At 49.0% G+C, this 21,867-nt stretch overlaps 6 protein-coding genes across 6 annotated transcripts; 2 read left to right on the forward strand and 4 right to left on the reverse strand.

Annotated features, from left to right (window-relative positions):
• Positions 1–245: 245 nt before the first annotated feature.
• FOBCDRAFT_169604 (uncharacterized protein) lies at positions 246–2,183 on the reverse strand. Its single transcript, XM_031191615.3, has 2 exons — positions 478–2,183; positions 246–426 (listed from the first exon to the last, which is right to left on the reverse strand). The coding sequence occupies exons 1-2, from the start codon at positions 2,119–2,121 to the stop codon at positions 343–345; spliced, it is 1,728 nt and encodes a 575-aa protein (XP_031032846.2). The 5' UTR covers positions 2,122–2,183; the 3' UTR covers positions 246–342.
• Positions 2,184–2,930: 747 nt separating this feature from the next.
• FOBCDRAFT_244477 (major facilitator superfamily domain-containing protein) lies at positions 2,931–5,387 on the reverse strand (the record flags this gene model as incomplete). Its single annotated transcript, XM_059610607.1, has 15 exons — positions 2,931–3,065; positions 3,121–3,194; positions 3,242–3,288; positions 3,336–3,432; positions 3,601–3,861; positions 3,911–4,027; positions 4,077–4,181; positions 4,235–4,277; positions 4,328–4,349; positions 4,422–4,448; positions 4,495–4,605; positions 4,656–4,726; positions 4,773–4,880; positions 4,930–5,091; positions 5,142–5,387. The coding sequence occupies 15 exons, from the start codon at positions 5,385–5,387 to the stop codon at positions 2,931–2,933; spliced, it is 1,626 nt and encodes a 541-aa protein (XP_059466028.1).
• A 1,778-nt stretch (positions 5,388–7,165) lies between these two features.
• Positions 7,166–8,737, reverse strand: FOBCDRAFT_323771 (uncharacterized protein). Its single transcript, XM_054707175.2, has 3 exons — positions 8,348–8,737; positions 7,854–8,297; positions 7,166–7,797 (listed from the first exon to the last, which is right to left on the reverse strand). The coding sequence occupies exons 1-3, from the start codon at positions 8,661–8,663 to the stop codon at positions 7,226–7,228; spliced, it is 1,332 nt and encodes a 443-aa protein (XP_054563150.1). The 5' UTR covers positions 8,664–8,737; the 3' UTR covers positions 7,166–7,225.
• Positions 8,738–9,651: 914 nt separating this feature from the next.
• Positions 9,652–14,967, forward strand: FOBCDRAFT_244479 (glycosyl hydrolase family 3 N terminal domain-containing protein; the record flags this gene model as incomplete). Its single annotated transcript, XM_059610608.1, has 10 exons — positions 9,652–9,671; positions 9,723–9,949; positions 10,101–10,478; positions 10,588–10,801; positions 10,847–11,577; positions 12,081–12,374; position 12,426; positions 12,472–12,905; positions 12,952–13,040; positions 13,087–14,967. 10 exons carry the CDS (start codon positions 9,652–9,654, stop codon positions 14,965–14,967), a joined length of 4,269 nt encoding a protein of 1,422 aa, XP_059467966.1.
• A 1,921-nt stretch (positions 14,968–16,888) lies between these two features.
• Positions 16,889–19,172, forward strand: FOBCDRAFT_232746 (uncharacterized protein). The gene has a single exon (XM_031191621.3). It carries the CDS (start codon positions 16,971–16,973, stop codon positions 19,008–19,010), a length of 2,040 nt encoding a protein of 679 aa, XP_031032852.2. The 5' UTR covers positions 16,889–16,970; the 3' UTR covers positions 19,011–19,172.
• Positions 19,173–19,674: 502 nt separating this feature from the next.
• On the reverse strand, positions 19,675–21,527 carry FOBCDRAFT_323775 (S-adenosyl-L-methionine-dependent methyltransferase). The gene is made up of 2 exons (XM_031191622.3): positions 20,554–21,527; positions 19,675–20,478 (listed from the first exon to the last, which is right to left on the reverse strand). The coding sequence occupies exons 1-2, from the start codon at positions 21,437–21,439 to the stop codon at positions 20,153–20,155; spliced, it is 1,212 nt and encodes a 403-aa protein (XP_031032853.2). The 5' UTR covers positions 21,440–21,527; the 3' UTR covers positions 19,675–20,152.
• Between the last annotated feature and the right edge of the window lie 340 nt (positions 21,528–21,867).

Genomic DNA, 21,867 nt, shown 5'->3' on the forward strand with positions numbered 1-21,867 from the left:
TTTCGCATCAATGGCATTGGCCTGAAGCATTGGTCTCGTCATCTCTGGTTTTGGTATGATTGAGCTTTTTGTCCGCATCGCAATAGCGGACGAGATTTCAGAGGGAGGAATGTTTGTTAGTCAGGATGCAAGGCCAAGGTTGGCATAATAGTACCTGCCCGAATTACTTTCGGCCACAAAGATAGTTTTAGCAGTGAGTAGCTGGTATGCTCCTGTACAAGTACCATACAATACGAATATATTTACGCTAATACGGTACAATGCTCTCATGCTTCGCCAACTTCTGTCTTGATCCATTCATTTCTATTCCGCAACTCACTGGAGCCAAGACATGATTTCTGTTTAGAGCCGTGATGAGGGTGCTCTGTTGGGATCCAACTCCTCCTTCGCCTTCTCCCTCAGCTCCCGTCTCAAGATCTTCCCGGACTAAAGGCACAAAGTTAGCGACATGGCCCAAAGCTCGTAGGTATCACTTACCGGGTTCTTGGGAATCATATCCACGAAAGACACACCGCCCTTGAGCCGCTTATACTTGGCAACTCTAACCTCCATCCAATCAATGATCTGCTGCTCGGTGATTTGTGATCCAGCGACTTTGACGAGATATGCGCGAGGGACCTCATCGCCCTCATATGGTACACCAACGACTGCAGCGTCTGCAATCTCGGGATGATCTAAGAGCACGGCTTCCAGTTCTGCTGGTGCCACTTGATTGCCCTTGACTTTGATCAACTCCTTGATTCGATCAACGATATGGAAGATAGCTCCGGGTTGGAAGGACTCGACGAATGCGATGTCGCCTGTCTTCAGCCACCTCGTACCATTCTCATCAACATGAATCGTCGAAGCTGTAGCACTGGGGTTCTTCCAATATCCCTTCATTAACGTAGGTCCCGTGACCCAAAGCTCACCTCGCTCACCGGGCTTCGTCACTGGCGTCTTTCCGTCCAAATGCATGAGTCTTGCCGAATAGTTCGGCGCTAATTCTCCCACCGCAGAAGGATCGCACACAGCCCGGGGGTCCCAAGTCATACTGGTGCAGGTAACCTCTGTCATACCCCAACCTTGTTTCACGTTGACGCTTCCATTAGCCCACAGTCTCTCAACACTCGTGGCAACTTCTTTACTCAAAGGTGCAGCGCCAGATCCGACGCGCTCGACACTGCTGATGTCATACTTCTTGACGAGCGGGTGCTTTGATAGGTACACCAGAATGGGAGGGACGCAGAGAAGGCTTGTGATGCGGAAGCGCTGAATGTGCTGTAGCATCTTCTCAAAGTCAAAGGCCGGCATAACATATGCAGGGATGTTTAGATGGGGATAGATGGAGATGAAGTATGTTTGCGCGTATGCATGGTACATGGGGAGAAAGGCGAGGCCCTTGGTGCGCTTTTGGAGCTCGGGATCAGGCTCTAGGTCTGAAATGAGGACAACACCTAAGCCGTTGGCAACGTATGAGGTGTGACTAATCTCGACGCCTTTAGGAACACCGGTCGTGCCGCTGCTGTAGTTGAGGCAGCAGCCCGCTGTCTCTGGCTCTGCGGGTTCGGTCCATTTCCAGTTCTTAGCTTGTGCTTGGTTATCGGCTACAAGATCAGTCCACATGCGAAGACCATCTTTCGTAATCGAGGGTGCAATCGGTGTTGTTCCAACAGGCGGGAGCACAGACGGATCGATAACAAAGATGTTCTCCTTTGGAAGGCCGACCGTCTCAGCAGCCTCTAAAGCGGTAGGTAGTTGGTTTGCAACAACAAACATATGCGTGCTCTCAGAGTTTTTGAGTTGATACGCAAGCTCTCGTGGTGTGAAGGCGGGATTGGCGCCGGTGAACATAGCACCGCTCATCAAAATACCGAGAAAGACGCATGGGAAGTAGATGTTGTTGGAGGAAAACATAAGCACTCTGTTTCCTGGCTGCAGACCGGCTTTCGTGAGACCGAGGGCAACTTGTTTGGAGAGAAGTCGGAATTGCTCCTTTGTGAGGAAGTGCGTGTCTGGACGGTCTGCGTCGATGAGGATGGGCTTATCGCCCTCTTCCATGGGCCCGCAGGCTGAACCAAAGACCCATTGCTGCAGGGAGCATTTTGGAATGGGTTTAGACCATCGTGAATGAAGAGCCATATTGAATAGAGATATCAGACAAACTTGAGAACGGAGCAAACAGATTTCACAGTCATTCAAGGGAGATCAGGCATGTAAAGAGGAGAATTACAGATCGATTACGAGCTATTTAACACATTTCCCCAGCCTGCATCAAGCTGAACAGCAAATCCGGGGTAGACAAGGCCATTTCGACCACCAAACGGTGAATTCCCATGGCAAACCCGTGTGGGGTAGCAACCAATCTTTCCTCCTTTTGGCACTGCAACCCCGCGTTTCGACCCTCGGCTCGCTTGCGACGATCGAGCAGTCGAGAAAAAAAGCCGAGGCACGATCTGGTGGACGGATTGAGAGATAGCTTGGAAACGGCGGCGGGTTCCCTGATCCGAAAAAGGCGGGGGAGGTTGAATGAGGAGGGTTAGGTTTGCGAGATGGAAGTGAGGCTTTGGTGATTCGGTGAATGTTTGACTTTCGGTGTTTTCAATTGATGCAACATGGTAGGAAAGTCAATCTGAAGGATTTGGTTCTGAGTGGTTGGACAAGAAGGTTCACGGCTCAAAGTGGTAATGAATTGATAAGTGTGTACCACGCTGACTCAGGCTTGATCAAGGATTAATTGAAGACCAGTGACATGTAATACAAGCAATCTCACTCTTGTCAATCGCTCATCCTTCTAGATATGGGCTGTCACCGCGACTTGGGAGCCATCTACGCGTCCTCATTCACCCAAGACCTTCTGCCTCGGCTGCCAAGACTAAGTCGCGAAACGAAAGTCGAGTCTGCATGTAAATCAGCAAGTTATAACATTTTCGCCGCTGCCGAACGGAAACTCACCGCTTGTTGCCCTTATCGGTTGTGGTAGTCCTGTAAATATGCTGCTCCTCTGGGGTCATGGCGTCCCATTTCTTGGCCCTCTGGTTGTTCCTCCACCTGTAATAAAAGAATGTCCCGGGATATTGAACGAGCTGTGAAGATGTGAGTCTGGCTTCATAATTTACAAAGGCGATGATCGATACTTACACACATCCATACACAAATGACGAGTAGACCTGTATTGGCTTTGAAGTATCGTGGCGAGTCGCTTGGCTGATAGACTACGACATGTCAGTGACTCAGCTCACACGGTGCCATGTGAACTTACTGTTTGCTCCGATCATTCCACTGACTTGAACCCACATATTGTAGAGTCTATACATTGTCAGAACAATAATTAGTAGGGGAGTGAGGAACCTTACGATGCTGAAACTGTTCTGTTCTGCACGGACCCCGCATTCCTGCTCGTCCATGCGACTTGGATGGGATGAGTACTGGGCGCTGTTAGCAAGCCTTTTGCTGTCGGTGGAAAGGATACTCACTATGGAAAAGACAGGAGCACGGTCGAGATGGCAAAATAGGCCCAAGGGCCGATCGGGTCAGGCAACGCAATCAGTGCCACGAAGCATGGGAGCAACCAAGCATCCTCCGCCATTGATACGAAACTTCGGTTGTTAACGAGCTCACTGAACGCTGTGATGGCAAGCATTGTGATGCAGGATCCGACGATATATGGAATGGACAGAAGGTTGGTCTCGATGACGTTGAAGCCCAGTCCACGGAAGGATAAAGTGAGGTATTGGTTGACAGGGTACTTTGGCAGACCGAAGAGAAGACCGAGGGCGTAAAGCGGCCACATATCGTAGTCTTTGGTGCATTCCCAGATTTGACGGACGGATAGACCTTGTCGATTGTACATGCCCCCCTTCTGTGGGTCGTCACGGATAACTGCGCATCATCAGCATTAAATGTTGACGCAGGTCAAAGAGCGGCTCACCAGAATTGACAATGATCTTCTGTTCATGCTCGGTGAAGTATCCCTTTGGGTTCCACCAACTCTTCGTTCTAGCTGGTGATTGAGGCATCAGGAAGAAGGATGCAACGCCGATCAGAACTGCCATTCCGTTAGCATAGCGATTCTCATGGGCGGGATCTCAACGTACAGGTGAACGCTCCTTCGATGAGGAAGAGCCATCTCCAACCTTCATATCCAAGCATTCCACGCATGGAGAGCATACCGACGGCAGCGAAACCAACTCCAATATCGACTATACAATGTCAGCCAGTGGATTCCAAAGACAGTATGGATCTAGTCACCTACCAAGTTGCGAAGACATCCAAAACCACGCTAGTCGGATTGGGAGCTGGAAAGACTTTTAGTATCGCGTGCGTGTCTCCAGACGAGTCAACATACCCTTGTGCCAGTATACCAGTAACTAAGATACAAGATAGTGTCCCTACGACCCGTTAGTCTGATGCAGAAGCTCAGGTCAGAGATATGCACTTACGGAATGAAGCCTCCTTGGAATGTAGCACTGAGAAGTGAGCAGTTTGTCACCATTAGAGCTTCAGGAAACTTACATCAAGTATCGTGTAGCAAGAAATGATGCGCGGCCCTTCAGGAAGAACTGCATCGCGGATATCAGGCTGAAGATACAAAGCTGGATAGGAATCCACATATCGGGTCCAATTCTGGTTACAAATTTAGCAACACGACTAGCAAGAGTATTTGACAAACTTACCGCTTCGAGATCAGCTGTGAAGGTAACTCAGCAACAAGGAAGCCAACTCGAGAAATGGTTTGTCCAATATTCTGCCACCGTCAGCGTTGCGTCTCCCATCTGTTGAAAGGAACTCACGTAGTCGGCGTGTGTAATGCCCAAATCATCAAGCATGTTATCCGATACAGCGTTTTGGATATTATTCCTATCAATGTTCAACGCTGCAAACATGATACACATCCAAACCTACAAAAGTTAGTCTCCGATACCACTTCAAAACTGGTTTTGCTCCCACCATGATCTTCCAGTCAACTTTGTGGCGAACAGCATTCTCTTCACGCCACGTCCAACGGAAGTTGGGATCAAAGGCTGACCAGTTCTCCCACTGCGGGTGGATATACAATTCTTTGTATCGCTCGATGTCGGGTGAGTCCCAGATACTGGGCTGCGTCGCGACCTTTCTTCGAGTCAGTAACCCTCTCCATAAAAAGTGTCACTCGTCCGTACCGCATCGAGATCGTAGATGTCGTTCCTTCGAGGTTTTCTTATTCGCAGAAATCGTAGGATCGCATCTCCCATTGCCGCTTCCATACGCTGCCCCTGCTGAGCAGCCAGGGCTGGGGCGGTTGGAGGCACTGAGTCGCTGGGATATCCATCGTTTTCAGCCTTGTTTCTGCCCTTCAAACTTCCAGTGTCGGATGGAGAGTCTGATACTCCCGACGAAGGGACGACGGTAGGCTGATGAGGCGACATAGTGCAGTCTTTCCAACTTGAACAAGCCTTTGGATGATGCAGCACGCACAAACACTACAAATCGCAAAAGATATGGTCACATCACTGCTACTTAAACAACTGCCAATGCGCAAAGCAACCCTGCCAGATATAAGCCCCAAATAATAAATTGGGGGTCGGCCATTGCGAGATCAACGTGCACCATCGCTTCGATAACCAAGTGGTTCTATGCGAGTAATATCAATGCAAAAACTACCTATACTAGTCAACAGGAGACATGCTTCCGACGAAAATTGGTCGATCTTCCGAGGAAATGCAGGAATTTTAAAGAATCGTTACATCAGGGTCCATCGCCATTGACTTTGTTGCTTGCGACATCGATTGGCAATATGCGGATCCAATGTCGTGATCGTTTCAAAAAAGTCATCACGACAACTATGGGGCAAGAGACTTGGCTTAAGCTTAGAAACAAGTTTATATATAACATCTTTGTGTTTAAACATCATTATGTATAGCAAATAAACAATGAGACTGCTAGTTACTCAATTTCTTAAAGATTCTATGACAATATTCGGATGTTGTTTGCCCATGTTGCTCTTCCAGCGTAAGCCAACGGAACGACATTCTAAGCCGATGAGACATGGCCTTAGAATCACCATCGGCCAACTTTTTAAGGTGTGACTACAGTACCATCAGGGGTTGGATTCGGCCGACTCAACGACCTATTGCAGTGACAGATCTATTCTTTACCGCTGGGAGGCTCACCTGCTTAACAAAACTGGATCCATTGACAGTAGCCATTTGTGAGCTTGTCTGATAAGATTCTGCCCGAGTTGACCGCCAGATATCACGGATCTGACTTTCTTGATCAGCTATGAGACGCTGTGTCAACCTTTGACTAGTGCGTTACTACGACAAGTCAAATCTCGGGTTATGGCTGGAACGAGATCATGTTCCAACTAGTGGTAAAATTATACTAACCCCCCTCTTTCAAGGCTCCATCAGAGCCACAGTATGAAAAGAGAGATTCCAATGGTGGTCGTGGTACTGACGACACTCTTGCGGTTACTCGAATTCTTGAGGCATCTGATATTCCATGTTGCCTTGTGGGGATACCTGCGCTTATCTTCTATGGCGCCGCGAGGGTATGCCCGGTATGTGTCATCCACTTTACATGGCCGGCCAATAGCACTGCTGACTCCTTCGTATCAATTCATCAGGACTGGGAAATCTCTGACCTTACAGAACTCATCGCCAAAGCTACACAGCTGTTACAGTCAGGACCACATTCGCCCTGCTTCCCTTTAGTGGATTCTTGACCCTATCCAAGCACATCCCTTATACATACCTATCATCATTTCAAAGCCAAAGGCACCAACTTCTACTTCATCCTGGTTCCTTCGCAGGATGTTCACATAGCTTGCGAGCCTTCAAATATTACACGTAGCCTCAAAGAGTTACTTTATCCTAAGCTCAGCGTTTTTATTCATAGTTGCTTGGATACTCGCAATCAAACGCAACTTTGCAACGTTATCAACGGCACCAATGTATCAGAAGAATAGGGTAAAGAGAACCTTAATTTTGAGGGGTTCAACTATATGGAGTAGGCCAAAGATATCCAAGCGAGGAACCGAATTTAACAATGGCAAATTTGCGCACTAGGGTCTCTTCGCCTGGGATGGCTCCAGAAGTAGGAGGGATATATGGCAATCCCTGGTGCAGAGAAAGAAAGATAGGCTGGACTGGACAAAGCCCAGTGATGACTTTATCACACAGTACCGTATCATAGACGACCCAGACCCATGGACTATTCTTTCGGATGGTTATTAAAGACTTGATGCATGGTCATAATCTACACACTACTTTTGGTCATTCTTGCTGCTCTCTCCCTCCTGCTTATTCCACCCCGGAATTAGTTTGTTATCAGCCTCTCCTTCGTCATCGCTTGCATCCCTATTCTTCCTCACTCTCCTCGCCGCTTGTCGCCCTACTACAGGAAGCTTCTCAACACCAAGATCCTTCGCCGACTGCGGTAGCAGTTTGGGATCGAGAAGTCCTACTTGGACTAACACGCTAGCTTGATCCCAGTACACATGTTCCTGATACAGTCTTCCTCCTCTGATTGCGACGATGCTCACCATAAGTATCTCGATCTTCTTGTTGGTAGGTGGTACGCCCGGCAGCATCCATTGGACTGGCTCAGTATGTTTGAACTGGACATGCATTTCGTCGACAACGCGATCTACTCCGATGGTGCGCGATAAGAGTGTGATCTTTAGTGACGGTGGAGTTGTGAATGACTCGGAGTAGAAGCGCTTCAGTTCAGCTGCGCCAGTTGCACCTGTTAGAGTCGGCATGTAAGTGACATGAGGGGTCTTGTGCGTGGTGAAAGTTGACAATGCTTGACCAAGGTTCTTCGAGAAGAATTTGCCTGTTGAAAGTCAGTTTTGTTCAAAGGCCACCAATCGCGAAGTGACCGAGACTTACTCTGCAAATTATGCTCTAGAACAAGCTCTAGATCGGGGTTGATACCAAACACCTTCCTAGCCGCAGCCAAGCTTCGACTCCAGGCCAGCTCCGCCGAAACACCATCGTACTCATCCAAATCATGCTCAGCGAAGCCAGGCTCAGCTTCATATGTATAACTGGGGTACGCGAGGTCGAGTTTCCCGCCAGTGCCCATACCACTCTGAATTCTGGTGCGTCTCACGCGTTTCTTGCCTTGGATGCCAACCATTTGAGATTGCTTGACGACACCAACTTCTTCGCCTGCTGCTAGATGCACAAGGGCGCTGATGCTGCTGGGAAATCTTCCGTTGGTGTCTGGGATGCGAGTTGGGTAGTAGGCAATGAGAAGGCCGAGCTTGAATTCGGGGTTGTTGTCGAGAATGTGAAAGTGCTCGAGACAAATAGCTGCTGCGTCATCGTATGCTACCTTTTGTTAGCACTCTTTCAACAACCTCAGTGACATGTTGACCTACCGACAATTCCAAATTTCTCACAAGGACCTAAGTTCTCCCTGCTCAACGACTTGATCTTCTTCAGATATCCATCACCGCAGCTCTCCATTGAGATATACTCAACATCAAAACCTTCGTCCCTCCATTCAGCAAGAGTGACCTCGTCAAAATCGTCATTTTCACCGGTTATGTAAAGTTTTGGAGGATTGCGCGGGAAATCGCCCGAGAGAAAGTTTTGGTCCCTGTGATTGGTCCTGTTGTCTGAGATGATCTGGACGTTGCGCCCCTCAGCCTCGGGGACGGCGGATTTAATGAGATTCGGAATGTTGATGTTCATATTGGCAATTATTTAATATAAGAATTTACAGAATATGAGAGGTTAGAGGACGTGAATAACCTGATATATTCTTGTCCACTTCCAACTTCCAAGTTTCAGATCAATCGATTGACCCGGTTTGAGCGTGATGATGATGTCAGAACAGTACGTGTTGCAGCTGACTCATCGGATCCTGCGTTCTGATTTGGCCATTTTGAAGTCTCGTCTACCCTGCAGTTCCTGATCTTTCGCTGCGTTTCCAACATTCCGACTTTGGGAAGAATGGTACTAGCAATAAATCAGCTAAGGGTTCTCAAATCAAATTTCTTACTCTAATGTACTGGGCTGCTATGTCAGGATCTAGTGCCGCTGCAAGCGATCCACCTCTTCGTTCTGGTCGTGTATTGACTCCCCGTTTAGATAACTGCCCAATAAATCTGAAGCCATATGTCGATAAAGAGTCTGCCAACGTAAGCACGATCCGGGTAAAATCACCAGTGCTTAGACAAGCCTCAAGACAACATATGTACCTATGACTGTGTCAGTGAGACATTCTAAGATCATTATCAAGCAGTAAGACTCCTGTATCAGATTTTAGCTTATCACTGCTTAATTATGCCCCAGGAATCTAGACCTAACGATTATGCATAAAAGCCTTACCCAGAACGCACTCCTTGCAGGAGTGAATGTCCCAAAAGCGAAGCTGTTCATGAGGGAGATGATCAAATCAAGATTCTTGCTTAGCAACCGGTGGTCAAATAACGTTGAGAATGATCAGATCTTTATGCATTGCTTATCTTCTGACAAGCGAATGCGGTGGTTAGTGCGAGTGCGAGTGCGACTCTGCAAAATAACGTAATACTTCAATACAGCCGTATTACATGGTGTGATGCCCAAAAAAACATTGATAGATTGCTCTCAGACTACTTAAGATGCTATGGAAACCTAATGGGCTCAGAAATGGCGCCAAGAGTTTGCCGAGAGGTTCTGAGTGATGGCTGGTACCGTAATGGATCCCGGGGAGCCCATGTCAGTACAACTCATCAAACAAGAACACAAGGATTGCTGACCATAACATAGACACCAGGAGGACACCAAGTCTCCGATAAACGCTTCTTTAGGGACTGAAGACAGGGAGAAGTCTCACCCACCGGCGAATCTTGAGGCAGGTATCCGTCAAGATGAGGCTGTTGACGGAGAACCATCACAGGAGGAGGATAGCTACCTCCATGGATTACCCCTAGTACTGATGTCACTTTCACTCATGGTTGGTGTATTGATGATCGCTCTGGATAATAGTATCATTGGTAGAGATCCCTTTATCCATTTTTGAAATTCCACTGACTGGCTGAAGCTACTGCTATCCCAAAGATTACGAGCAAGTTTGATAGTCTGGGCGACGTTGGCAAGTAGATCCGTCTGTTCAAAGAAGTTATTCTGCTGATATTCTTTCGACAGCTTGGTATGCATCGGCCTATCTCCTCACCCAAATGTCCTTCCAACCTACCTTCGGCAAGATATATACCTTCTTCAATCTCAAATGGGTATACTTAATCTCTTCGATCATCTTTGAAGGGGGTTCTATTCTTTGCGCTGCAGCACCGAGTTCAGCAGCCTTCATCATCGGTAGAGCCATAGCTGGGCTCGGCGCAGCGGGGGTATTCTGCGGTGCCATGATCATCATTTCCAAGATCGTTGAGATGAGAAAAAGGCCATTACTGCTGGCCATAATCTCCAGTATGTATGGCATAGCGTCTGTCATTGGCCCATCTCTTGGTGGTGTATTCACTCATTCGAAGCAACTTACTTGGAGATTTTGTTTCTGGATCAACTTGCGTAAGTTCCCCTTTAACAACATTCACCCGAGTGTTAATCAATGGCGAAGCTCTGGGTGCCATAATGGCTCTCATAATCTGTTTTTATTATCCTATCTCCCTCGGTGAAGCTCCAGACAGCGACCATACCCTCAAGGAAAAGATACTTGGCCTCGGCCTCAAAAGCGCAGTGATTCTTGCAGGAGCTCTAGTATGCCTCTTCCTGGCTCTACAATGGGGAGGCACCAAACATCCTTGGTCCGATTCACGGGTCTGGGGCTGTCTTGTTGGTTTTGGTCTTCTTCTGACGTTCTTCGTGTACATACAAATACGACAAGGAGAAGCGTGAGTGCCTTTCCTATCTGACGTCGTCATCGCTGACTCGTATAGTGCATTGATCCGTCCTCGCATCATCTCACAGAGATCCGTCTTCCTTGGATGCCTTTTTTCTGCGCTGTATCAAGGAGCTATGACCACGCAGAGTTACCATCTGCCGTTTTATTTCCAGACTGTCAAGGGAGTGGACCCCCAATCATCTGGTGTTGACATTCTTCCCCACGGGGTTACCGTCACGATAGCTACTCTTATTACCGGCTCTATTATCACTTGGCTGGGATACTACGTCCCATTTATGTGGGCTGGCTCGGCCATCTTCACAATTGGTGCAGGTCTGCTGTACACGATCTCACAAAACACCCCACTGGCGAGATGGTTTGGCTACGAAGTTCTAGCTGGAGCTGGCTTCGGCATAGCGATCCAGATCCCAATCTTTGCCGTACAAGTCGTCTTGGTAGCAGGTGACATTCCCCTGGGAACGGTGCTGATCATCCTATCCCAAGCCCTAGGAGGTTCGGTGGGTCTGTCCATCTCCCAAAACGTCTTCCAGAACTCTCTCCGCCAAAGGCTAAAGACAATAGCCGACATTGACATCCAAGCTGTTATCGCGGCAGGAGGGACTGATTTGGAACATGTCGTGTCGGCTGATTCTCTCGCCCACGTCAGAGATGCGTTTAGGTATGGTATCTCAAATGCCTTCCTTGTATCGACGGCACTTGGCGGCGTCGCCTTTTTGGCAAGTATCGGAATGGAGCGAAAGAAGATCAAGTCAAAGAAGGAAGGAGGTGAGTAAACGACCTCGTGGTCGACCCTTGGAGGCGATGAAGAGGGTGTATAGCGACGGCTATATAGCCGAGCGGGGAAGGATAGTATGAGGTCGATATCAACTATGATGCATAGATAGCACGCATCTCGAGCCTATCTTGATAGAATCACATGTTTATTCGGCATTTCTATTGAGAGAATAGCATGTTTCGTTTCTTTCACCGTTTCGGCAGAGAATTAATTCAGCTGATCTTCATCTCCCCCTGTTGCATCGTTCGGATGATATACCCTTTTTGCTGTATCAACTCCGTAGAGCGACATTTCCGCGAACGTGATTGGGCAATCGACAACTAAAATCAAGGTTTGGTTCGGAATCCCATGCGCTCCTCACGGTACATTCACACATGACCCCATAATTCGGAGATAGTGTACATTCACACATGACCCTATAATTCGGAGACAGTGTACGAATTGGATGCTAGATTCGGTGGAATAAGGTTGATCATATGTTACTGGCTACTAGTTGACTTGTATAAGACCGCACGGCCTTTCGATGTTTCTGTCTTCTCTAGTCGAGGCTCAATTGATACGAAAATGACTCTCGCTAAGGTTGCATTCACTTTGGCCAATTTGGTGGCCGTGGGTTCGAGTGCAAAGAATGTCGCGGATGGGTTCGTTGCTGCGCCATACTACCCAGCTCCTTATGGAGGATGGGATGAAGCATGGGCCGATAGCTATGCCAGAGCTAAGAAGATGGTTGATTCTATGACGCTGGCTGAGAAGACCAATATTACAGCTGGCACAGGTCTCTTTATGGGTAAGAAAAAGAAATCTAGGGTGAGATAGACTCGTCACTAACAGGAAGCAGGGTACGACACTTTTCTCTCACTTCACTACTTATACTGACATAACAGTCCTTGCAACGGTAACACTGGATCAGCTGACCGCGTTGGCTTCCCTCAACTCTGTCTCAACGACGCTGCCAATGGCGTTCGACTTGCCGACAATGTCACCGTATTCCCAGATGGAATCACAGCCGGCGCAACTTTCGACAAGAAGCTGATGTATGAACGTGGTGTAGCAATTGGAAAGGAAGCTCGTGGTAAAGGTGTCAACGTCTGGCTTGGTCCGTCTGTTGGTCCTATCGGTCGAAAGCCAAAGGGCGGACGCAACTGGGAAGGCTTTGGAACAGACCCATCGCTGCAAGGTATCGGTGCACGCGAGACGATCAAGGGAGTTCAAGAGCAGGGAGTCATCGCTACGATCAAGCATCTTATTGGAAATGAGCAGGAGATGTATCGGCGACAGACTACTGATGTTGTATCTCCTGCATACTCGGCAAACATCGGTTAGATCATTCCTCGTCCCTGACAATGCGTTGCTAATCATATTAGATGACCGAACTATGCATGAGCTGTATCTCTGGCCTTTTGCGGAGGCAGTGAAAGTTGGAGTTGGAGCGACCATGACAGCTTATAACCGAGTTGGTCTATCTAACGCTTCTCACTCACCATGGCTAACAAGTGTAGGTCAACGGCACTATATCCAGTGAGCACTCATATCTCATCAACGCCTTGTTGAAAGAAGAGCTTGGCTTCCAAGGCTTCGTCATGACAGACTGGCTCTCTCAAATCACTGGCGTACAGTCCGCCATTGCAGGAATGGACATGAGCATGCCTGGTGATACCATCATCCCTCTCTTTGGCAATTCTCTATGGATGTACGAGCTAACCCGATCCGCACTCAATGGCTCGGTTCCCATGTCGAGACTGAACGATATGGCTACTCGTATCGTGGCAACCTGGTATCAGTTCGAACAAGACAAAGACTTTCCATCTGTCAACTTTGACACCAACACATACAACAGAGTCGGTCCTCTGTATCCAGCAGCATGGCCTAACTCGCCCTCGGGAGTTGTCAACCAATATGTTCAAGTTCAGGACGACCATGATGAGATCGCCCGACAAATCGCCCAAGACGCTATCACTCTCCTCAAGAACGACGAAAAGCTTCTTCCACTGAGCACCAAGAGCTCACTTAAGGTCTTTGGCACTGGCGCACAAACCAACCCTGATGGCGCCAATGCCTGTGTCGATCGAAGCTGCAACAAGGGCACGCTGGGTCAAGGTTGGGGCTCGGGTACAGTTGACTACATGTATCTCGACGACCCCATCGGCGCCATCAAGAAGGCAGCCGGAGATGTCACGTTCTACAACACAGACAAGTTCCCATCAGTTCCGAGCCCTTCTGATGACGATGTTGCAATTGTCTTTGTTACCTCTGATTCAGGCGAGAACCAGTACACGGTTGAGGGTAACAATGGTGATCGGAATGCGGACAAGCTGAATGTATGGCATAATGGCGATGCACTTATCAAAGCTGCCGCAGCCAAGTACAAGAATGTCGTCGTTGTCATCCACACTGTCGGGCCCGTCCTCGTTGATCAATGGATTGATCTCCCATCAGTCAAGTCTGTCTTAGTTGCCCATCTCCCCGGACAAGAGGCTGGAAAGTCTCTCACCAACATCTTGTTTGGCGACGCGTCGCCGTGCGGTCACTTACCCTATTCCATCACCAAGAAGGAAGACGACATGCCCGAAAGTGTCACCAAACTCATTGACTCGGGCTTCATCGATGCGCCGCAGGATACCTACAGTGAAGGACTGTTTATCGACTACCGCTGGCTTAACAAGGAAAAGATTCAACCTCGTTATGCGTTCGGCCATGGACTCAGCTATACCAACTTTACGTACACGAATGCGACCATCAAGAGAGGCACCCAGCTGAGCCAGTATCCTCCCAAGCGACCCGCAAAAGGAAAAGTTCTGGACTATTCGCAAGACATTCCAGACTACAAAGAAGCGATTAAACCCAGCAGCTTTAAAACCATCTGGCGCTACCTATACTCTTGGCTCTCCGAATCCGACGCAAAGTCCGCCGCCGCAAAAGCCGAGACATCCAAATACCCTTACCCAGACGGCTACTCCACCGCGCAGAAGACAGTTCTCCCCAAGGCGGGCGGTGTTTCAGGCGGCAACCCTGCTCTCTGGGACGAAGCTTATACTCTGTCCGTAGTGGTGACTAACGCAGGTTCCAAATTCTCCGGCAAAGCTTCTGTGCAGGCCTACGTCCAATTTCCGAGCGTTGCCGGATACGAGACTCCCGTCATCCAGCTGCGCGACTTTGAGAAGACCAAGGTTTTAGAGCCTGGCTCGAGCGAGACCGTGCAATTGACCTTGACCAGGAAGGACTTGAGCGTCTGGGATGTCAAGGCTCAGGACTGGCTTGTCCTTGATGGGGAGTTTAAGATTTGGTTGGGGTCTGCAAGCGATAAGTTGGATGCTGTCTGCTTCACTGACGACCTGGGCTGTGAGCACGACGTCAAGGGACCAGTATCATACGATTCGTAGATATCCCGACATCAATCTGAGGAGAACCGAGGTTGCAGCCGGGGATTGATGAGATTCTAGGCTTGGGGAATTAGCTCTGATCTATCAAAACATCATGGTCGATCTTCATCTTTTGACCAGGCTGTGCTGCACCTTAATAGGGGATTCCTTTACGATTTGACCAATAGCAGAATTTCCTTGCACTCAGATCATGAATTATGCACTGTCTGTGCATTTACCGCCCACTTGCCGCGATACTTTTATGTAAACTCTGCACAGAGTTTCAGGTCGGGCAAGAAATCTATTTTAGTGGAATCACCTTGTCGTCATCGTGTTGCGATAACGAAATATGGAACTTTTTGAAACGCAGATTTCTCGCGCTTAGGTAATGGAGAGTCCACATTTTGCAAATACCGTCTTCTCGTTGGATGTAATTCCAGTGGAGTTTGTCTCAAATCTTGGTGCTAATTTGCGGATCAAGAAGCTAACATACCTGGCGATCGGGAGCGAGGTCAAGATTGAGCCCCTGTGATCAGAGGCGCCACTTGTTTATCGCGTCGTGAAATCGCCCGTAGTGCGGAATTTCTGGTTGACGGCGCGGTAATGAAATTAAGTGGCGGCTGCCTCTCTCATTTCTGCTAGGGAAACTCTCAGTGAAGGACGTCAGATGTAACGTCGACCCTTGTATGATTGTCCTCCATTCTCCCGGAATCCTTGGGCGAATCTCCCCCGCCTTAACCGGCGCGTCGGGCTAACTTTTCAGTTTTTTTGGGCGAGACAAGAAGAGGGAAGGATAAATTCCGCTGACCATTCAGGCTCTCCTCGTGATGAGATCCTCGAGCTAGCGAATCAACAGCCTTTTAGTGCCACTCGTTAGGCCGATCACCAGGGCCAGGGGTACCTTGCGGTGGGGTACGCCATGGAGACAGTATTCTCTTGGGCGAGAACGTGCAAGTGTTTGCTTGGCCAGTCTCGTTACCCAAAATAAGCATTCTTTGCGCCACGAGCAGGGTCTATACGAACCGACTTGCATTCGATCTGCACGTCGCTTCAGTGATTTCATAATATTGCAGCCTCATGTTGGTTGCAACAATAAGCACCAAAGGTTCCCCCTCAGGCCCCTCACTGCAGCGGTGAACTTGGAGACAGGGGAAGATGTATAAGCAGGTCGGTTTAAATCACTCAATCAGTCAGGATCTTTGAGTTTTTATCCTGCACGTGAGCTTTCTCTCTTGTCTCACGTCATCTCTTTGCACGCATGCACACGTGTATTCAAACCCCTCTGGGCATCAGTCACAGTCGCAGCCGCAGCCGCAGTCAGGGCCAGACCCAGACCAAGGTAGACCCGGCCCGGGCAGCCCAACACACTGACCTTCAAGTACCTACCCCAACACAATAAATGACGATGTACTTGCGCTTGGCCTTTGTGGCTGCATCTTACTGACATCCACTGATTGGTCTCGCCGTTTCAGCTTACAGGGGTCTTTCTGCACATACGCACATTAGCCTGCAGCAGGTCTTTGCTGTATTCGGGGCTAACGACGGCCAATCTCGTGGTGTGAGTTTTCGAGATGGCAGTTCCTCTTGAAACTAAACTTGGTGTACAGCCTGGCCCAGCCGAACAGTTGAGTTTGCTTCTGATTGCCCAAGCGTCGACGCCTCAACTGAACGGGCCAATGTAACTTGCAGTTCCCGGCAGCCGATGACTTTTTCCGCCTGTGCGTCTTTGTTCAGCCCGTCCCTTCATAAAAAGTCCAACTCTGTTTTTTTCTGACCCGTCCTGTCCATGTTTAGTAACGCCCGAACTGACAGAATGGGTGTGCACACTGCATCGGGCTGCATATTGTGCAGGTCTATTGCATGTACCTATTTAGGGGCGTCGTAAATAGAACGAAATCAATAAATATGCATCGTCCGTCTCCTAGCCCTCTCCAGCCCGCTCGTTCACTCACTCCCTCCCGTTTCTTCTCTCTTTTTGCCACTCTTGGTTTAGGCTGGTGACTGTCGCTTATCTCTCTTCCAAGATGAAGTCTTTCTACAACTTGGCTTTGTGCCTTGGTGCCTTGTTCAATGCAGCCACTGCCATCCCACCAGAGCAGCAGGGACAACAGCCTGGAAAGTTCGCAGCTGCTCCCCCAGTTGGTTCAAACCCCATTGACCGCAAGGGATGGACTGTCAAGTGTTCCAGCCAGGCCTCAAATTACCCTTGTGGTAGAGCCATCGATGGTGACAAGAACACCTTCTGGCAGACTCCCTATGGCACAACCAACACGCCGCCTCCTCACACCATCACCATTGACATGAAGCAGACTCAGTATGTCAGCGGTCTCCAAATTACCCCTCGCCAAGACGGCAACACCCGTAACTGGATTGGTCGCCATGAAGTCTACCTCAGCTCTGACGGTACCAACTGGGGAAAGCCCGTTGCCTTTGGAACTTACTGGGGAGACAAGTACCCCTGGATCACAAACTTTGAGACTCAGCCTGCTCGCTATCTTCGCTTTGTTGCCCTTTCTAACGTGAACCCCGACTATCCTTGGATTGCTATTGCCGACTTTGTTGTCTACAACGCTCTCAAGTACAGCCCTCCTGCCAAGGGCCTTGGAAAGTGGGGTCCTACTCTTGACTTCCCCGTCATTCCCGTCGCTGGTGCCGTTGAGCCTGTCTCCGGAAAGGTCGTCATCTGGTCTGCTTACCGATATGATGCTTTCCAAGGCACCACTCCTCGTGGTGGCTTCACTCTCACTTCTATCTGGGACCCCAAGACCAACGTCATCTCCAACCGCAATGTTTCCAACAATCATCACGACATGTTCTGCCCTGGTATTTCCATGGACGGCGAGGGACAAATTGTCGTCACTGGTGGCAACGATGCCAAGAAGACTACCATTCTCATGCCTGATGGTAACTGGGTTCCTGGCCCTGACATGCAGATTGCTCGTGGTTACCAATCATCTGCTACTTGCTCTGACGGCCGCGTTTTCACCATCGGTGGTTCATGGAGCGGCCCCCGTGGCGGCAAGAACGGTGAAATCTACGACCCCAAGGCCAAGACGTGGACCTCCCTTCCCAAGTGTCTCGTCGGCCCTATGCTCACCAAGGACAAGGAGGGTGTCTACAAGGCTGACAACCACGCCTGGCTCTTTGGCTGGAAGAAGAACAGTGTTTTCCAGGCTGGACCCAGCACAGCCATGAACTGGTACTACACCACTAGGGGAACTCAGGGTGACACCAAGGCTGCTGGTACTCGACGAAAGAACGGTAGAATTGACCCTGACTCCATGAACGGCAATGTTGCCATGTTTGATGCCCTCAATGGCAAGATTCTCACCTTTGGCGGTGCTACCAGCTATCAGCAGGCTCCTGCCACAGCCAACGCTCACGTTCTCACCATTGACGAGCCCGGTGCTATCGCCCAGACCGCCCTCGTTGGAAACAACGGTGCTGGCATTCACGCTCGTGTCTTCGCTACCTCTGTCATCCTCCCTGACGGAAACGTCTTCATCACTGGCGGTCAATCCTACTCCGACCCCTTCACCGACACCAACGCTCAGCTCGAGCCCGAGATGTTCATTTCCTCCTCCAACACATTCACTAAGCAACAAACCAACACTATTCCCCGCACGTATCACAGTATGTCTCTGCTGCTGCCAGATGCTACTGTCTTCAACGGTGGCGGTGGCCTTTGCGGTGGCTGCAAGACCAACCACTTTGACGCTCAGATCTTCACCCCTCAGTATCTTCTCGATGGCAACGGCAACCTTGCTACCCGCCCCAAGATCACTGCTGTTTCGGCAACTACTGCCAAGGTCGGCAGCACCATCACCGTCACTGCCAACAGCGCCATTAAGAGCGCCTCGCTCATCCGATACGGAACTGCGACACATGTTGTCAACACTGATCAGCGCCGCATTCCTTTGGCCTTGACAGGTGCTGGTACCAACAAGTACTCTTTCAAGATCCCTAATGATTCTGGTATTGCCCTCCCTGGCTACTGGATGCTCTTCGTCCTCAACAACGCTGGTGTTCCCAGCGTTGCCAGCACCATTAAGGTCACTATCTGATCTAATGCCTACATTGCGATAAAATGATTTCTTTGCATTTATAATACTAGCGAGGATAGTACAAGTATCCTGATTCATTATGTATATACTTTGATACCAATTGCAGTTGGATATATTGACACAGACGTCACGCTACTATCTAATACAAATTTCTTGCATCAATTTTCTTTTTGGATAACTTCGTATGTGACTGCACTTCTCACAATGGCGATGAACCAATTGCGAGCTGACGCTCATCATCCTGACCATGTCACTAGAGATAGTAGAACCGTATTCAAATGCCGACAAAGTTTATCTTCAGATCCATGTTAACCTTCGTGATCGGGCCATACCGTAATCTGTACAGCCTCATGAACACGCAACACAAACCAAGAGAAGTCAAAATTGTTTTACGACGACGTTTAACCCATTGCGCTGGGATATCCCGACATACCAAGAACACGGGTTTCCAAGACATTTGTCTGTTCAGTGACACTAGTGGCCATAGAGTTTAATGAACCCGGGAACCAGGTTCACAACGCTCACAATTAGAGTTTTGAGGCTTCACGGGTAATGGCTGCAGAAACATTGCACATGACACTATCAGACGACAGAAATAGATATATTGCGTGTCACTGTATGCTGCGACCCTGTGGCTCACCCGAATGCAAGCCAGGTTCGGCACGTACGGGAAAGCATTTCGTTCCTGCAGAGACATGCAGATGGCTTAAGCAGGGTCGGGATGAAGTACGCTCGGACGGTGCGTAAATTATGCAGCTGACTGTCATTCATAAATGTGGCACAGACGAGAGGACGCCACGAAAGACTGAGGTTCAGTTAGTGGCTCGTGATGGGTGTCATCAGGATGACAGACGACATGTTCACGCTGATGACAGCTTCTGTACAAGACAGCTCTAAGACATCTAGCACAGAAACATACTAGCCATAGCGGGAAACGTCCTATTTGTTGAAAATGACTGCGTCATTGTTGCTGACAGCTTCACGGAGTCGTAGCTTTCATTTCTGACATGAACGTTACAACAGCTGGGCTGCACAGCTAACATCAAATGAACTAGTTAAGAACACCGTATAAGTATAAAGCATAGAAGTAAAGTAGCCACCTAATTTTAGTATCATACTCCTGCCACCGAGCTCCAAAGCACCTACTCAGGCTTCTTCAATCTCGCCTCCAGCATCGCAGTACATCCATAGGCAGATGGGTAAATTTTGACCAACTCCAGACCAGCAGCTTCAAAAATCTCTTCGAAATCGGCTTTCTTCTTCTCCTGGCCGGTCATGGCGAGAAGTGCAAAATCGAGCCAGTACAGATCTGTGAACTTGTCTTTCTCGACCATGTCAGGAATCAGCTGGTCGCATATGATCAGACGGGAATCGGGTCCCATGGCTGATGCGGTGTTCTTGACGAATTCGATACAGACTGGAGTATAGAAGTCGTGAAGGAAGCGGCGCATGAAGTAAATACGGGCGTCTGCGAAAGGTCAGTCGTTGCTATGAACCAGAGGCGTGGCTACGATGCGCTTATCGACTCCGGGGAGTCACTTACTCTTGACAGGCTGCGGCGTAAAGGCATCGTAAGTCATAAGTTCAAAGTCTGGATAGTCCTTGGGATCCATCGAGTCAATGACACCAGGGAGGTCCTGTAGGATATACTTCGCGTCAAAGGCATCACCAATGTCTTTGCGGATGGCGATGCACGACTGACCACGGCCAGCACCGATATCCACCAAGAAAGGTCGTTCAGGATCCTGAGCCACCTCGTTTTTGAGCGATGCAAACGGGAACATGCCAACGACAGGCATCAACTCATCAACAGCAACCATGTTGGCATTCCAGAGCTCGCGTCGCTCAGGATCAGGGTCCATCTCCAGCAGCTCATAGTATGACTTTCCAAGATGTTCCTTGCCAACCGAGTAAACAGCAGGAGATTTAGTGAGATCGAAAACATCTTCAGGCTTGTGAGACTTCAGATATTCGGGAAGATGCATCCAAGCACGACTAAACTCCAGCACAATCATGAAGAATGAACCCAACCCCCTGGGGTTCAAAATCAGTGAAAGGTCATTATGAGCATAGGTATCAGGCGCCGTCTCAACGAAGACACCATGATTCACAGCAACACGGTAAATGCGTTGAATCACAGTAGTAGCCACATTGGTAATGCGAGCCAGTTCCTCAGCGGCGATGGGACTGCCATCTTCGGGCATGGCGTGGTATGCCCGGATTCCAAGAATTGTATGGAAAGCGCATCCGAGACTGAATTGCTCCATTAGGTGTGTCATCTGATCCATGGGATCCTGGAAAGCTGAGCGAACTGCTTCCGTCTGCTTGAGGACATTTTGGTGGCTGATGGGATCATCCTCGTATGATTCGAGCTGGGCGACTAGTTTCTTTGCCTCTTCGAGGGCCTTTTCAGCTTTGGGGTGAACCATTGTAAATATTTGAGATTTTAAAGATATCGAGATGTGGCTTGAAGGATTCAACCGCTGGGTCTGTATTTGCGGAGATGGCAATTGTCACCGCATGTTCCGTAGACCATGTGAATAGTATATTCACTTAAGAGTGCTTCAGGCGGGGCAGCAGCAACAGCCAAGCAGGGACTCAGATCATATCAGTCCATGAGCGTTCGCTTCCTAACAAAACAGGTTAGTAAGTGGGTATATATCCAGCCGAGGTTCTGTAATCCCGGGTAAAGTGCCTCAACCATGCAGATCACGACCCAATCAGAATATTATATCCGTGATAAACTGGAGTTTGAACTGCGGCACGGCCCAAGTGATGGAAGGCTTGGTCCGGTGGCATTTATCGCAGTATCGCAGTATCGAGGATGATTATCACTATGGCGAGTTTGTTTAGATAT

This window comes from Fusarium oxysporum, chromosome X (genome assembly GCF_013085055.1).
Source record: "Fusarium oxysporum Fo47 chromosome X, complete sequence".
NCBI classification, from domain to species: domain Eukaryota; kingdom Fungi; phylum Ascomycota; class Sordariomycetes; order Hypocreales; family Nectriaceae; genus Fusarium; species Fusarium oxysporum.

What these genes read in the sequence shown, in the direction of transcription:
- FOBCDRAFT_169604 (XM_031191615.3), bottom strand. Translation starts at nt 2,121, where the DNA reads ATGGCTCTTCATTCACGATGGTCTAAACCCATTCCAAAATGCTCCCTG. An exon ending in ATATGATTCCCAAGAACCCG is followed by an intron (nt 427 to 477) that starts GTAAGTGATACC and finishes TTGTGCCTTTAG; the next exon opens with TCCGGGAAGATCTTGAGACG.
- FOBCDRAFT_323771 (XM_054707175.2), bottom strand. Translation starts at nt 8,663, where the DNA reads ATGAACATCAACATTCCGAATCTCATTAAATCCGCCGTCCCCGAGGCT. An exon ending in TGAGAAATTTGGAATTGTCG is followed by an intron (nt 8,298 to 8,347) that starts GTAGGTCAACAT and finishes AACAAAAGGTAG; the next exon opens with CATACGATGACGCAGCAGCT. An exon ending in TCTAGAGCATAATTTGCAGA is followed by an intron (nt 7,798 to 7,853) that starts GTAAGTCTCGGT and finishes GACTTTCAACAG; the next exon opens with GCAAATTCTTCTCGAAGAAC.
- FOBCDRAFT_232746 (XM_031191621.3), top strand. Translation starts at nt 16,971, where the DNA reads ATGAAGTCTTTCTACAACTTGGCTTTGTGCCTTGGTGCCTTGTTCAAT.
- FOBCDRAFT_323775 (XM_031191622.3), bottom strand. Translation starts at nt 21,439, where the DNA reads ATGGTTCACCCCAAAGCTGAAAAGGCCCTCGAAGAGGCAAAGAAACTA. An exon ending in TACGCCGCAGCCTGTCAAGA is followed by an intron (nt 20,479 to 20,553) that starts GTAAGTGACTCC and finishes GACCTTTCGCAG; the next exon opens with ACGCCCGTATTTACTTCATG.